Source organism: Dermacentor variabilis, unplaced genomic scaffold (genome assembly GCF_050947875.1).
Source record: "Dermacentor variabilis isolate Ectoservices unplaced genomic scaffold, ASM5094787v1 scaffold_14, whole genome shotgun sequence".
NCBI classification, from domain to species: Eukaryota; Metazoa; Arthropoda; class Arachnida; order Ixodida; family Ixodidae; genus Dermacentor; species Dermacentor variabilis.
This window is the reverse complement of record NW_027460302.1, coordinates 11,832,805-11,848,345: the sequence shown is the minus strand read 5'-3', so window position 1 is coordinate 11,848,345 and position 15,541 is coordinate 11,832,805. Positions and strand designations below refer to the sequence as shown.

Below are 15,541 nucleotides of genomic sequence, written 5' to 3'. Positions count from 1 at the left end.
GTCAACTTCGCGAACAACGGCATCATATCATCTGTGGTATTAGAAATACAATAATCGTAATTAGTAAAGAAAGACAACACATCCAATACTAACAACATCCGATTATAAAATTTGTTACACAATACATAAAATAGCACACTGGAAATATTGTTTGAAACAGATTCACATAAAGTTCTCTATAGCAGATGAGAAATTGGGTGCAGACACTATCTCATCCGGGAGCAAATTCCACTCTGCAATTGTTCACGGAAAGAATGAAAACTTAAATACATTAATACGACTTTGGTAGGCCCTTATTTTCTTAGAATTGTCACGTCTTTTACATTGATAATGAGGTGGTTTTAAATATATGTTCTTATCGATTCCTGTGTTACCGCTGTTAATGTTGTGTAAAAGCTTTAACCTGATTATATTTCTGCGTGTGGAAGAATGCAAGAACGTAATGCAAGAACTGGCTGATGGTTCCGCGTCGGAGATCATGAAAGACTGCCAACATTGGCTTTGCACTTGCTGAACGCACTCCCTGTACCGAGCCAGTCAACAACGTCATCGTCGGAGAGTTTGTATGAACCACGTCTGATGTGCTGGAGGTGTGCGTACATGTAGTCCTTCATGCTTTCGTTTTCTCGCTATGCTCTTGCGTCAACGTAAGCAACCCATTGGCAAAATATATTGGTGGCTTGTCGAATTCCGTTTTCAGCGCGGTCACCCATGATGTCCAATCATTGTACTCGTTACCTGTCATTTGGTGCCAAGTGGCTGCACAGCCCCAAAGTTGTGAAATGCCTGCGTTTAGCGCCGCTGCTTCCGTCCATGCACAACGATTGCGCACTGATTGCACCGTGGTTCTCCAGTGTTCAAAATTGTCCGACTCGGTTCCCGAGTACGTCGGCAAAGTTCCTGGTAGGTCCCGTGTTGTCGTTATTTGCAGTGGAACGCTGGTATGACTGTCGTTCGACATGCTGGATGGTGTTCCCAATTGCTATTCGAGAAGTCGTGCTATCATTTGTAGCATTGTAATGCATTGCAAGCTCCATTGTTTCGCTCGAGTTCGGCATAGTTCCATTTTCGTCGCGGTCCGTCCGCATCGCCAAGCAAGTTGTAAAAGGACTGTTTTCGAAGTTACCTTGCGGCGTCGTAAGCTGCAGATTGTTGGTGCCGGAGCCTGCTTCGTCCGTGATCAGAGTTTTTCACTTCAGGGTGATCGCCCGGCAAAGTTCTGACTGGTGTTGCAGAAGTCACGGGATGCAGTAGTGCTGAACTTGGCATCACAAGTTGGCGGCCAGAAGTAATTATATTTATTCAATCGTGTTTTTTACAGTTGTAGCAACATGTCATTACTTCGAATTATTGGCGGCGCTTCCAGGACACCAAAGCGGCAACGGGGACATCAAAGCTAGAAACCGGACTGGTCCATGGATTGGGGCTCGCCGAGGCCTGCACGTGCCAGGGGTGCATAAGATCGGCCAATTTTTTATGCGAACACCCCGTGGCACACTTCAGCATCCGCAGTCCCAACCAACGGGCCACCCTGCTTCCACCTTTGATTCGCCCACTACCGCTTGGGTGCCCTGGAGACCCTGCGGAAGCCTCCTTTATTATAATCTCAGGTGTTCTCCTGAGGCCTCCATTTGCTGTTCACATGTGCCCTCCTGGGTACCTGTAAAAAATCCAATCTACTGTCGCAACGAAAAAAGCGGCCCGCAACTTATACAACACCAGTCAGAACCTTGCCCCGCCCTGCTTCCAGCTTTGATCCCCCTGCTACCCATTGGGTGCCCTGGAGATCCTGCGTGCTGCCTGCTTTATTATAACCTCAGGTGCCCTCCTGAGGCCTACGTTTGCAGGTTACATGTGCCCTCCTTGAGCAGTGCTTGTAAAAATGCCAATCTATCTTTGTGACGAAAAAAGCGACCCGCGACTTATACAACACCAGTCAGAATGTTGCCGCAGGGCAGTCCGTGGGTTGGGGCCACGGAGGATGAAGCATGCCAGGGGGCGTTCGCATAAAGATCGGCTATCACGGACAGCCGATCTTATACACCCCTGCCACGCGCAGGCCTCGGCGAGCTCCAACCCATGGACCAGTTCGGGTTCTAGCTTTGGTGTCCTGGAGGCGCCGCCAATAATGCGAAATAATGACAAGTTGTTATAATTAGTAAAAAACACGATTGAATAAACATAATTACGTCCAGCCGCCAACTTGTGACGCTAAGTTCAGCACTACCGCGCCCTGCGACTTTTTTCAATATATGCGGCCCGGGCTGTGTGTTTCTATTTACGCACAAGCCCAGTGCTCGACTGCTGCACCATAATGCGCCGCTAATGTGTACCACGTTTCTAGGTACTTTTTTCTTGAAGCTCCACGGCGAGCGCCCTAGATCCTTGTAGGTACTTGGTGGGATGTTATGCCTGGGCGCACAATGCGGAAGCTGAAGTAACACTGGACGAAATTTTTCAGACTGGATAAGGGGATAAATAGGATGTGATGAGAAGTTGGTCGTGGTGTGCGATCAAGGCGCTTCAATCTACAAAAGCTGGGACAATCGTGGGGCATGGAGGGTTTCTGGCAGCGCGAGCCACATCATCGCTGTGCTCAAGCATCCTTTCTTTTTTGACATTGCTATCTCTCTTCCAGCGGAAATAGCAAGGCGCTGCCGCCACACACGATGCATATTAAACAGGCTATCGCGCGACATACAGGAACAAAAAAAAAAAGATCACGCAGAAACTCCTCTGGGAGTTAGACTCCACTTGCTCGTCTCCACGCCGCCCGGTGTCATTACTAAAGAGAGGTTTGGCTTGTCTAGTATTCAGGGAACTGCAGACACTGGGGCTTCGGGGGTGAGATGTAAACGGGAGCGGCCTGCATGGTGCCGCCACCTGGTGGTGCAGAGCTCAAACAGAAAAAAAACGCATAATATAGCAGTAACCAAGTGCATTTCACTTTGCTGCGTGTGTAAATTTTTTGCAGCAACACGATTACACCAGCGCCGAAAATTCGCACCAACAGCGAAGTAGAATACGCTTGGTTAATGCAATATCAGCTGTTTTTGTCTCTTGGAGCTACGCGCCACGAGGTGGCTGCACCATGCAGACCGCTCACGTTTACGCCTCCGCCCCAAACCTGCGTTTACCCGGACACCGAACCTCTCTAATGTTATTTAACTTGGTTAGGCCAGTACTAACGACAGCCCAGTGGCGGCACAAACTGGTGCCGACGGTGGCGCAAGGTGCATCGATGACGCAAGCAAAGTACGTACTGCAGGTGGAGCGCCAGGTGCGCTGATGACGTTCCGATCAATATGAGCCGTTATCGCTCTTTAGCGCCTTATCCATCCGTGTCGAATCATTATAGAACCGTGAACGTACTCAGGCGGCGGCTTCTTATGACACTGCCGCGCGGGCCGCAGCTTGAAAGTGATCTGCGATGCCCACAAAAAGAGTGCCGACTGCTCAGAGCTTCGCGCACGGAGCTCTTCTCGCCGCTTACGTATTGAAGAGGCGCGCGCGCCCGTAACATGAAAGCGATCTGCGAAAGTGACACAGTGAGGCGTTTGTCGAAAGCAGCGTTACTATGTTTTCGCCACTTCGTTCTCGTTGAAGCGGGAGGCAGCGCATAAGCATATTCGCTCGCTGCTGCGGGCGCTATCTCAAAAGCGGTCGTTTTATTACGGGACGGACGATGGCGCGGTTTTCCCGTTGAGCAAGTATACAAATGCTTACACATTTAAAATTAGAACTTACCTACACCGCCTAAACTTTGCGAATGCGGGCTGGCCCGAGCAGACTGCGCGCCCAGGCACAGCCAGGGACGCAAAACCAAATACCTAGAAAGATCTAGGGGGCGTTCTGTGGCGCTTCGGCGAAAAAGTACCTAGAAACGTGGTACATGCTGGCGGCGAAGCGGTCGAGCACTGGGCTTGGGCGTCAATATAAACACGCGCCCGGGCTCTAGTACGGTCGGTACTGCTCCCAGAGAAACATCTGTATTTACGAGGTACATCACCGTAAGGCGCGAGAAAGCTATGATCCGCCACGACTGACTTAGCACGAGCGCCGCAGGTGCGAGACAGTCTGTCCGACACAGCGGTAGTCAAATCGTGCATCAGTGCACTCTGCTACAGCGCAGGCAGCAACTCAACCCCACTACGCTATGCCACAACCGGTCTCGACGGTTGCGCGCGCTTCTCTTACGGCCTTCGCAATGGGGTCTGTTTCCGCCTCCCACCGCACCGCAGTGGGGTCGCCGCTGCCCCACTGCTCCGCCGCTGCGACCGCCGTTCACGCGGAAGGAGAACGCGCGCCCGCTCCAAGTCCGTCCCGCGTGAGTGGTAGCCGTCAGGTCTTGATATTTCACCCCTATGCATTATGCAAAGACCGCGCAATCAGCCTCTTCGATTTGACAGCTAAGAGTTATAAACAACAGAATAACTACCGCGCGCCATCGCGTGCTCTTCTTCAGTATGACTGCATGGTCGCATGAGGCTTTGGTACACTCACGTCAACACTTTCTACCCGTTAAATTTGGAGAGAAACAAATCTATCAGCCTCTTCAGTTTGCCTACTGACGGGTTTTAACCAGTGTGTAGAATTATAAGCGACCTGAAGCGTTTATATGACAGATTCCTAAGAATTCCGCAGCGTATAAAATATAGCTCCTGAAATCTCAAGCGCTGCCGTTTTTGTTTTGCAGGCTTCTTGCGAGGCTTTTTCACACTGGGCACCAGGTAGCACGGGTACTCATCGAACACGGTTGGCACAGCACCAGGCAAATGCTTTCTGATGCGGCACCCTGAAACGTAGTCACTCGCGAGAAAATGCCGGCTGCAAACCACACTCGATGCCGACTTGTCGTTGAAGACGAAATTTTCTCTGGAGATGTTTTTGAGCCACTTTGCAAACAGTTCTGAATCACTCGGGAATTGATGAAAAGAAACGCAAAGCGGTACGCAAAACTTGCAAAGCTGTACGCAGCAGTACACCGTCGCCGCGTTGGATGATCAACGGCGGGCAATAAACACCGTCGCACAGCAAATAACTTAATCCGTGAAAGAAACGGGTAGAAACGTGCACCAGCGCTCACAACACTAAAGGCCACGCTGCCTGCCGGCGCACAGTGCGATGAGAGCACTCCCCCGTCCAAGAGAGAAATATGCGAGGCTCGGAAAAAAAAAAAAAAAAAAAGCAAGCGCAGACCAACAGTGACGTTTGCGCGCTTCGCACATAAGAGGGAAGTCAAGTTGGCAGGCTTTTCTGCACATTGTTAAGATCGGCGAATTCGGACCTTGGGAGGATTCTTAGAAAACCAACGTAAAGGCGGATGAGTCTGAATTCGAGACATAATTCGACACGCAGCTGCGAGGAATGCCGTTCGCGGAAGCAGCCGAACCAGGCGATCACCGCCCGCCGCCGCAGAAGCAGGCGGGCAGAGAGCGGTCCCTAGCAGTAGGGTCGTCGCGCCCCTGGCGGCGGCGAAAGGCGTAACTCTTGGAGAAAAACTCCCATTGCTTCCGCGGCGAATGCGAAGGCCGCAAGAAGGAAAGCGCGCGCTCCCCTAGAGACCGGCCGTGGCTTTGCCGGCACGCCTAGGGATAAACGCCTACAACCCGCGCTAGGAAACCTCCTCGGTTGTGCCTAGGTACTGTCATATGTTCAAGGAGCAAAATCCCCAGTTTTTCTCTCTCGCACCCGCTCTTACTCGCGCCTGCGCACAAACGGCTGGCGATCCCTAAATGAACGTCTCGTATTTCAGTGGCGCTCAGGCTCAACCGCCATTTACGCTTCAGTAGCGTCAACAGACTGGCGAGGAGTTACCGTCTGTGTGCGTTGCTTTCGTTATTTGCGAACGTTTATGGACAGTTCGACGTTGCTTCGCGGCGTTTTCAATCACAATGAGCTGCTGCGCCTTCGGATGTCGAAGTAGAATCAGCGAAGGCAAAAAGCTCTTCACGATACCGTCCGGTAAGGCTGACGAGTTACGAAGAAAGGAGTGGGTTCGTCGAATTGGGAGGGAGAACTTCACACCGACAACCTCCACACGACTATGCGAGGTAAGTTTCGAGTCTCATGGTAAAGTATGTGTATAGCACCATACCGTTTGGTAAAAACTAGAGCGTTCTAGACAATGGCTGAGTGGCCCGAACGGCGCTCTCCCGCCCAAGCGCTGCCTGTGGAAAAGTTATGCGACGGCGCTGCGAGCGAACTAGATTGGGGCGGAGACGCGCTTCGCGGCATAGTCAACGCAATTTCGTCGCGGGCGCTGAAACCGATTGCGCGCGTACGTTCCTATAATGGTGCTTTATTTCAACTGCAAATTTATATTGGCACCTTTCTGCTACGTATACATATTTGGGGCATGGGCTATACAACACGACGTCCTCAATTTTGCTGTCGTCAAGTGCGTCGTCTGCTAGCGTGCGCGCATTCGTTGCGCAGCCGCTGGCGGACGCCCAGTTTTCTCGCAAAAAGTATGCTCAGGAACATTTCTCATGGTTTTACTTGCCTTGGTGCGCCCGCGACTCTTGTGGGCCGGTACCAATTGTAGTTTTAGCCAGGTGAACTGCTATTTTTAACATTGTTTTAATTCTAAAAGTAACACGTATTTTCGCCACAGAAGCCGCCTGTCTGCAACATGAAGCTACGTAAGAAAATTTTATTGGTATGTCATTTTACGCGCGCTTCTTGTTGGAATACTGATCAAGGACAATTACCAAGAAAACAACATTAGTGAAATAAACCAGGTTTATCAACTGCGTGGCGCGAAGGGATGCAGATGACCACTCTATTATGTATACGATATAGTACGTATAGTATATCGTACAATATATACAATAAAGACACACCTGAATATCTATTCAGGTGTGTCTATATCGTACCTATCAACGACATATGCATACATATCTAAATTTTTAATATATTTATATATATATGTATATATAATATAAATATATTTAAAGATACCTTAGAGGCATTGTGTAAGGGGGAGAATACACTCAAAGATTATAATATACAATAATTAGAATACATATACAAAAAATACATTGTAAGAAATGTGCTAACGTACAGTGATGTGGTGTGAACATTGTACAATGGACAAACCAAATGCTTTTGAATGCAAGAGGTCACTGAACAAGCAACTTTCACAAAGTAAAATATAATCAATAAAATTACTGAGCAAGCTGGACACATTTGACTATAAGGGATAGTAGCACATCAATAACGGGAAAGGTAAGAAAAAATAAAACGTTAGGTTATGTAGAATTTGAACAATGCTTTATTAGAAGATGCTGGAAATCTTCTTGGTTACTCTCATAAGTGATGGCATTAGGAAGATCGTTCCAAAGGCAATGTAAGAAAAACATTATCAAATATTCTAAATGCACTGATTGAAAAAGTGAACTCCCAACTGGAATATGCGTGTTTCTTTAAAATGTTGCACCACCCCCAGGTGAATCAATCGACTTTCCAAGAAAAGGAATCAAGCCAAATATTGAACATTAATATGAGCCACAGTGCTAGTGAAAAATATTGCCTATGTACTCAAACTGAATCGGGAAGACAGGGAAGTCTTTACCAATGTGTCATTGTGGCTTATCTGGCGATCTCCTTCAATGTGCCAGCAGGCGAAATGAAGTAGAAACATAGCAGCAGCAGCAGCCTATTATAGGCCCACTGCAGGAAGGTGACCTCTCCCTGTCCCGACCTCTGTCCTGCGCCAACAGATTCCAACAAGCACCCACGAATTTCCTAATTTCATCATCCCACCTAGTCTTCTGCCATTCTCGACTGTGCTTCTCTTCTCTTGACATCCATTCTGTAACCCTAATGGTTCCCTGGTTATCTAACCTACTCACAATGTCAATTAGAATATTGGCTATACCCGTTTGCTCTCTGATCCAAACTGTTCTCTTTCTGTCTCTTAACGTTATGCCTAGCATTCTTCGTTCCATTGCTCCTTGCGTGGTCTTTGACTTGTTCTCAACCTTCTTTGTCACTCTCCAAATTTCTGCCCCATATGTCAGCACTGGTAAAATTCACTAATTGTACACCTTCCTTTTCTGGTAAGCTTCCACTCAAGAGCTGAGAATGTCTGTCATATGCGCTCTAACCCATTTTTTTTCTTCTGTAAATTTCCTTCTCATGATCAGGGTTCCCTGCGAGCAATTGACCTAGGTAAACATACTCCTTCACAGACTCTAGAGGCTGACTGGCGATCCTGAACTCCTGTTCCCTTGCCCGGCTATTCATGATTGTCTTTGTCTTCTGCATATTAATCTTCAACCCCACTCTTATTCTCTCTCTGTTAAGGTCCTCAATAATTTGTTGCAACTCGTCCCAAGTGTTGCTGAACAGGGCAATGTCATCTGCAAAGCGAAAGTTGCTGACATATTTGCCGCTGAACTTTACTTCCCAATTTAATAATGTTACCTAATACTTCAACATCCTTCAATATGCTGGATCAGCAGAAAGTATGAAATCTATTTCATTTCTTGTTTCCTCCCTCCCAAATGACTCATTCGATCAACCAATGGCCTTTGGTCCCTAGCAGCTGCGGAGCACCTGATGGAGGCGGCGGTCAGGCCTGTAATGCAGCAGAGCATGCCAAGAATCTCTGAACCCGGACATGCCGCTGATGGAAACTGACCCTTGCAACATTTAACACCCGAACCCCCTTGAGTGAAGCTAGCCTAGCACGACTCTTTGAGGAACTATCAGGCACTGTATGGGATATCGCTGGCCTAAATGAGATTAGAACTGGTGAGGCTTATTGTTGTATCCCGAAGGCGGCGTCGACTGGAAAAATTGCGCTGAACACAGACAAAAGACACGGATGCTGAACTGCTCCTGTCAACGAGCATGAGGAAAAATTTAATCATTCAACAATCTATATATATCACTTGAAGAGCCCAAAGAGCACTCGATAGGGTTGGCAACCCAAAATAAGAATAAGCTGGTTCCAGCTTACAGAACACATCATCATCCACTTGTAAAGAAAGAGGACAAGAGTAATTGAGGTATACACTTTGAACACAACTCGGTCACATGACATTGTCCTGGAAACGGTCTGGTTTCCTTTGGAGTCTTGACGATGGTTCGCCCAGTCGTCAACATTCCCAGTTTGGCCTTGACCAAAAGCATCCTCGGGATCAGAACCTGATGGCAGTAAGGATGCATCACAAGGAAACTGACCCTGTCAACGATTAACAGCCAAACTCTGTCGAGTGAGGCTAGCTTTGCAGGATTCTTTGAGAAACTATCAGACATTGCTTGGGATATCACCGGCCTTAGTCAGATTGGAACTGTTGAGGCTTATTGATGAATTCTATGGCATTAATGAGAGGGTAGCAGTAGTCATAATCAAAAAAATAGGTATAGATTAAAGGTAGTACAAGCCTACGCTCCAACATCCAGTCATGATGATGATGAAGTAGATCAGTTTTATGAAGATGTTGAATTAGCAATGAGAAAAGTGCAAACTCGTTATACTGTAGTAATGGGCAACTTCAATGCAAACGTGGGGAAAAAGCAGGCTGGTGAACAAGCAATTGACAACTATGGTGTCGATTCTAGGAATGCTAGAGGAGAGATGCTGGTAGAAATCTTGGAAAAAAATAAGCTGCAAATAATGAACACCTTCAGGAAGCGTAGCAACAGAAAGTGGACCTGGAAACAAGTAGATACATATAGTCTAATCGAATGATATTTGCTATTCAGATTGTATTCGACTTCAGAATTCACTATTAAAAATTATTGAATAGCCATTTCCGTTCTAATGTAATGCATAACAGCACTTTTGAAGCCTTGAAGGTGAAGGGCCGATGCATGTAAAGACTCTAATTCCAAATTATTGTGCTCTGGAGAGTCATGGCTGTTTTGCAGAGGCATACCAGTTCATAAGATAATTAATGCATGGGTGCTAATTGGTTCAGCCGAACAAGTTCCCAGCTGTCATTCGATATAAATGCCCCATTTCGTGGCAGCCTGTAAATCTGCTAACTAGATTCAGGGAAGGAAAACATTTTTTTGACAGTCTCACCATGTCTGGTCCTGTCGTTTAGCGCTGTTTGAATTTTATTGTCACCATGTCTGCAACCCATTAGAACTGGGTGCCCAATGTGGTACCACACTTCTTCAACGAACACAGCAGATCTACAAATATACCCACGCTTATGCGAGGCATGCCGTTCCTTTAATTGCTTCATTATTGTCCTTATGATAATGCACTGGGTAACTGAAAGCAGCTGCTTATAATACAGAAGCTCCTTACTTGAGCAGACATACATTTGGGAATGGCATTACATTTAGGTTTGAAATAGAAGATAAGCGTAACATGTTTTTCTCAGAAATCAGACTTGAGAATAATTTCTTTTGTCTACATCTCTAGAAAAAAGCCAAAGGACGCAGCTACTTTTTTTTGTTCTTCTTTAACCCTTTGAGGGTCGATTTTTTTTTCCGGCTTATGCAACCACCCAGGGTCAATTTTCTTTTTTTTTCTGCAGATTCCAATTCTTAGGGACTTATTCTGAAAAAATTTACCGTAATTTTTTCTAGGGTGACCGTAAAGTGAGAAAAAATCATTTTGAGTTGGTATACATGTACTCTTTATTCATGAATAACAACAACAGAAAAGGAAATAAATTTATAAGAATTAAAAATTTGATGCATTGTTATACACATAGTTCAATGCTTTGAAAATGCGTACATGAGAGCATTTTGCAAGACCCAAACGTTCCTGCTCTTACACTAATATTTACATTCATAGCATAATAAAACTGCGTAGGTGCGCACACTCAAGAAAACTGTGGCTGTGTGCCTGTCAAAAAAGCAAAACGTGTGACAAACTTCAGCTAATCTTCATCTTATTGCCAACCAGAGGCAGTTAGTTTTCGCGAGTGTCTAAAAAAAAGAAAGCAACAGAAAGTATGCACAGTGGCATCCTTCCTATGCACACCCCTGTAAGCACTAAACGAGCGAGATAGAGGTGGCCGCCCTTTGAGCGATTAGTAATGAGATAGTTTTGCAAGCGCAAGAAGCTGAAACCACCCGCGGAACAAAACCCAAACCGCCGCCCACCCGCGCCCACGCCAAGGCGCGAGCGGCAGTATATAGACATGCGGGAGCAAACTTGCTCTAAAACAAACAAACAAAAAAAATTCTCTGTATTGCCACATGGTGGCAGCACATAACAAAAAAGAAAAAAGTTCGGAAATTGCCGCGCTTTTTAAATGTACAGACTGCGGCGTAAATATACAACATCGACCATTTTTGGACTTGTTCGCAATGCCGTATATTTACGCCATTGACCCTTAAAGGGTTAATTAAACTTTGGTGTTTTACATCTGGCGACATGATTATGAAGTACCCTGTTCCATTCTCGCCACCTAGGGTTCTTTAATGTGCACCTAAACAGAAGTACACCAATGTCTTTCCATTTCGTTCCCATCGAATTGCACGACATGGTTTGAACCTGTGACCTCAAGTTTAGCAGCACAACACTATATCCACTATGTAGCCACTAATTAGGCTACTGCACCCTTTCCTTCTATTTTTGTTGCTGATAAGCATGAACTGTACAAAAAATTTCACACGGCTTACGGGCCAAGGATTAGAATATATAACAGCTACCTAAAACTGTTTTCTGCACCCGACATCTGACCGCAATAAAGGAACCTGTACCAATTACTTCGCATTCTATTACTCGAGGAAGACGTAAGCAGAAATGGAATGTTGCACTACATTTTTTTCTTCTTTTTGTATAATAATATTTCCCGCAAATTCGAGTACAGGGCACCGGATCGGGCAGATATGATTTATTTGTCTGAGGTGGAAAGCAGGAATTTACTTATGTTTTTCCGTCTGCATTTCACAAGTCCTACTGCTGGAATACGTGATGCACAAAAAATACACATTTGTGACACAAGCTGCTTGAAGAACAAGAAAAATATTTGTTCTTCAAAGGGAACCATACAGTAACATAGTAGAATGAAAGCTGACACTGTGGCCGCAATGCACGCTAAATCACCGAGCGGCATTAAAAAAAATCTCAGTGCCCTTCCACTCTGTAAAGAAGGATGACCAGCAAAGCTGTGTATGTGGGCCCCTCAATGGCGAACTGTAACTCCGCCACGGGTCGGCCCGGCATTGCACTATCTTCGGGATCAACCCACATATGGGGAGTGCTTAACGCCTGCTTAACCCCCGCCACGGGTCAGGCAGGCATTGCACTATCTTCGGGATCAGCCCATGTATGGGGAGTGCTTAACGCCTGCTTCACCTCCACCGCGGGCCAGCCCAGCATTGCACTATCTTCGGTATTGACCCATGTACGGCGAGTGCTTAACATTTGCTTCACCTCCGCTAGGGGTCGGCCCAGCATTGCACTATCTCTGGGATCGGCCCATGTACGGGGAGTTTTTTTGCGTACAACAGAAATTTCCTTGGGCAGTAGAGGTATACAGTTTCGCTGTAACCCACCGTGGTTGCTCAGTGGCTATGGTGTTGGTCTGCTGAGCATGAGGTCGCGGGATCGAATCCCGGCCACGGCAGCCACATTTCGATGGGGGCGAAATGCAAAAGCACCCGTGTTCTTAGATTTAAGTGCACGTTAAAGAACCCCAGGTGGTCTAAATTTCCGGAGTCCCCCACTACGGCATGCCTCACAATCAGAAAGTGGTTTTGGCACGTAAAACCCAAAAATTTAAAAATTAAATAAAAAAAATAAAGAAGAGAAAGAAAGGCATCTATTCCGAAGGCATAAATACATGTCATATGCAATTATAAACATCATTTAAGTGGTCTGAATGCATATACCAGTATGCTAAGTAGTACGAATGACCCTTCCGAGAAGTAGTGCCAGCATTTCCCAACGGCGCGACCTTGATTTAGCCCAGTCCACTTCGATAGCAGCACCACCACAGTATTTTTTGTTGTCGTGTGCCTCACTGCAAAGCATGCACCGTCGCAGCCGCTCATCCCGCTCAACCGCATTCTAGTGCACTCTAGTAGAAACCTTGCCACACTTTGGGGTCAATTTGCCAGACTGTCTACAAAATCTGACAGGCAAAACCCTGTCAAATATAGCGAATGCATTGGTGCTGTTTTCTAGGTACACAGAGTTACCGGACCAGGAGCATAATGCATGCACTGTCCCAGCCCCATCTAGTATCGTAATGTTGCGGCATAAGCCTCGTGCTGTGACACCAGTCTGTTTCTTTTGTTGCAGGCACTGTTCTCCGACAGTGCGATGCACTTTTTTCTGCTGCAAGTGCTATGGACGTCAGACTCTAGAGTTTTGCAAGACGCCTAGCGCCACCTGCCGGTGCGAAGAGGCAGTAATTAAGTAGTGCCAAGCCCGACTTCCTTGCTAAGTTGCCTATGCAGTTAGCGACTGCGAAACAACGATTTAACTAGATTTTGGTCCATATTGCAGTGTTTTGCGCATTTAACACCCAGACAGAGAGCTCCGAATTTCTCCGCTACTCGGACGCATTGCCGAACTACCGTAAAGCACTTGCTGGCTCACTCGTCGGACTGATTGCGGAAACGATGGCAACCTCGATAGCTCCGCGCGCTACGAAGAAATGCCGCAATCGTCGCTACTGTTGTCTTGTAAATTGCCATGAACTTGAAGGACTGAATAACAATGTTCAGTTTTACCGATTTCCAACGCGATCGTATGAAGGGGAAAGGTAAGAGCGCTGGATACGGGCCGTTCAACGTGTTGGGTAATGGAATTACTTGCATTCCCCACAACACAGCGACTCGCATGAGAATGTGCGATAATGTTGTTCTGCTGTAATTGTGCTACGTGCGTAGCCCTGACGTAGGACCGTGGCAACTAAGCGAAACTCAAGAATCTGGAGCCGCCACTTCGGTGGCAACAGAAAAAACAACGTTGCGAACCACCCTGCGTATGTGTCGTTGATATTTCCACCTGTCAAAAACTAGACGTCCGCCTCCGCTTGACTCAACAAGTAGAACGGAGATATTTGACACGTCAGTTTAACCAAACATTTGGTTCGTTTATGAATTCAAAATCCTCTTCTAGAGCATTGTTGTATCGCGAGCTCATTTCTAGTTTCGGTATTTTATATGTCCTGCGCCGATACAACAAGCACGTTCCACAATGTGCTGAGCCTGCTCGACTGCGTTTTTCAAATGTGAATAATAAAGTTGCTGTAGGAGCACACGGTGAGTAATTGCGAAGTAACGCACGTGTGTAAAAAAAAAGTTGCGTTTAATTACATTCATTTGTGTGCGTGTGTTGCTTGAAGCATCTGCGAAAAGTTCAAAGGTATTGAGCGATGCTGTATAGCTCCTGCGAGGCAGAAAGATGCAGCGCGCTGGCACTGTAGGAAGCTTACTTTCATTATGTTTACATGCTGTTTGCTGCCTAATTTGAAATGCTTAGATTTTTATACTGATATGCTTATAAACAAGCCTGATGCTCTCTGTACTTGCGCGTTGCAGCAAGCCGAAATAACACCTGAGACTTCCTTAATATTGTACACGTACTTCGCCCTGCTGAGCTTCCTCCCTTTCCGAAGCGTGGATGGGCAGAAGCTTTCCAGGTCCTTGATTATGAGGAAACCGTGCCTCAACACAACCGAAAGAGGAGGGTCCATTCTGGCCTATGTACCTTCACTTGCCGGACAGCTCTTCTTGCACTACCCAGTTCGCGCCAAGGCTGCGATGGGGGCGCTGGTGACGGGTTTTTCCGTAGCGCCGCCTGGGCAGAGTCTGAGGTCTATAGCTGCTACATATGGGATGAAAGTTTGTATGCAACCAAAATGTGTTGCAGAACACTTAGGTGGTTTCTTTCACTATGCACAGTACCTGCAACAAAATGAACATGTTGCGTTGCCTTGCCTCAGGCAGCAGGGGCGTAGTCAGGATGGGGCTTACGGGGCTTCAGTCCCCCCCTCTCCCCCCCTCCCCGAAAAAATTTTTTTTTGTGCTGTCATGCGCCGCCGACTGAAACAACCCCCGGCGCTGGAAATCATGCTCGATTTTGTCTAGAATGTCCTTTCATGCTCGAAATGACATTTTAGCGCGAACATTGTGAAATCTGGCTGGATTTCGCAGCAACACCAATGCACCCGGAGTCACATAGCGTAACGCAAGGAGCTCCATCAGAGTACGAAGTTTCAAAGGCCTTTGGATGGCGACTGAGCTTGTTGCGGCATCTTGCGGAGGCCACTGAATCTAGGGAGCGTTTAGATTTCAATTCTGAAACTTTATGGGTGTAAAGTTCTCGTAGACTTTTGATGCGAAAGGTGCATTGACATTTCCAAAGTCGTGCTTTAGATTTTCAATGCTGAAACTACGTGGGTTTAATGTTGTAAACATTTGATGCCAAAGGTGCATTGACTTTTCTAAAGACTTACACCGCACCATACAAGGAGAGAAGCCAAATCAACACACTATCAGACAAGTTGACAAAACACGCAGCAAGGTCCGAGGAGACGTAGTGGTGTTGTGGTTCATTTGTGCCGTCATGTCACAGAAAAGAATATCAACCTTTTTTTATCCTGCGCTA

General features: G+C 46.7%; 2 protein-coding genes across 8 annotated transcripts in view; one reads left to right on the top strand and one right to left on the bottom strand.

Moving 5' to 3' along the window:
• LOC142567709 (uncharacterized) overlaps positions 1–15,541 on the top strand; it is a 210,774-nt gene that overhangs the window by 5,575 nt on the left and 189,658 nt on the right. For 2 of the 3 annotated variants that reach the window (XM_075677879.1, XM_075677880.1), the window contains exon 1: positions 5,736–6,053. The exons of the other annotated variant lie outside the window; for it this stretch is intronic. In XM_075677879.1, the coding sequence (XP_075533994.1) occupies positions 5,895–6,053 (159 nt within the window). In that variant the 5' untranslated portion in view covers positions 5,736–5,894. Of the gene's footprint in view, positions 1–5,735; positions 6,054–15,541 lie in introns of those variants that run through there. 3 annotated transcript variants of the gene reach the window in all.
• The window catches only part of LOC142567711 (methylthioribose-1-phosphate isomerase), a 121,768-nt gene that overhangs the window by 92,210 nt on the left and 14,017 nt on the right, over positions 1–15,541 (bottom strand). Inside the window, exon 1 of one of the 5 annotated variants that reach the window (XM_075677887.1) lies at positions 3,748–3,832. The exons of the other annotated variants lie outside the window; for them this stretch is intronic. The gene's annotated coding sequence lies outside the window, so the exon portion shown is untranslated. Of the gene's footprint in view, positions 1–3,747; positions 3,833–15,541 lie in introns of those variants that run through there. 5 annotated transcript variants of the gene reach the window in all.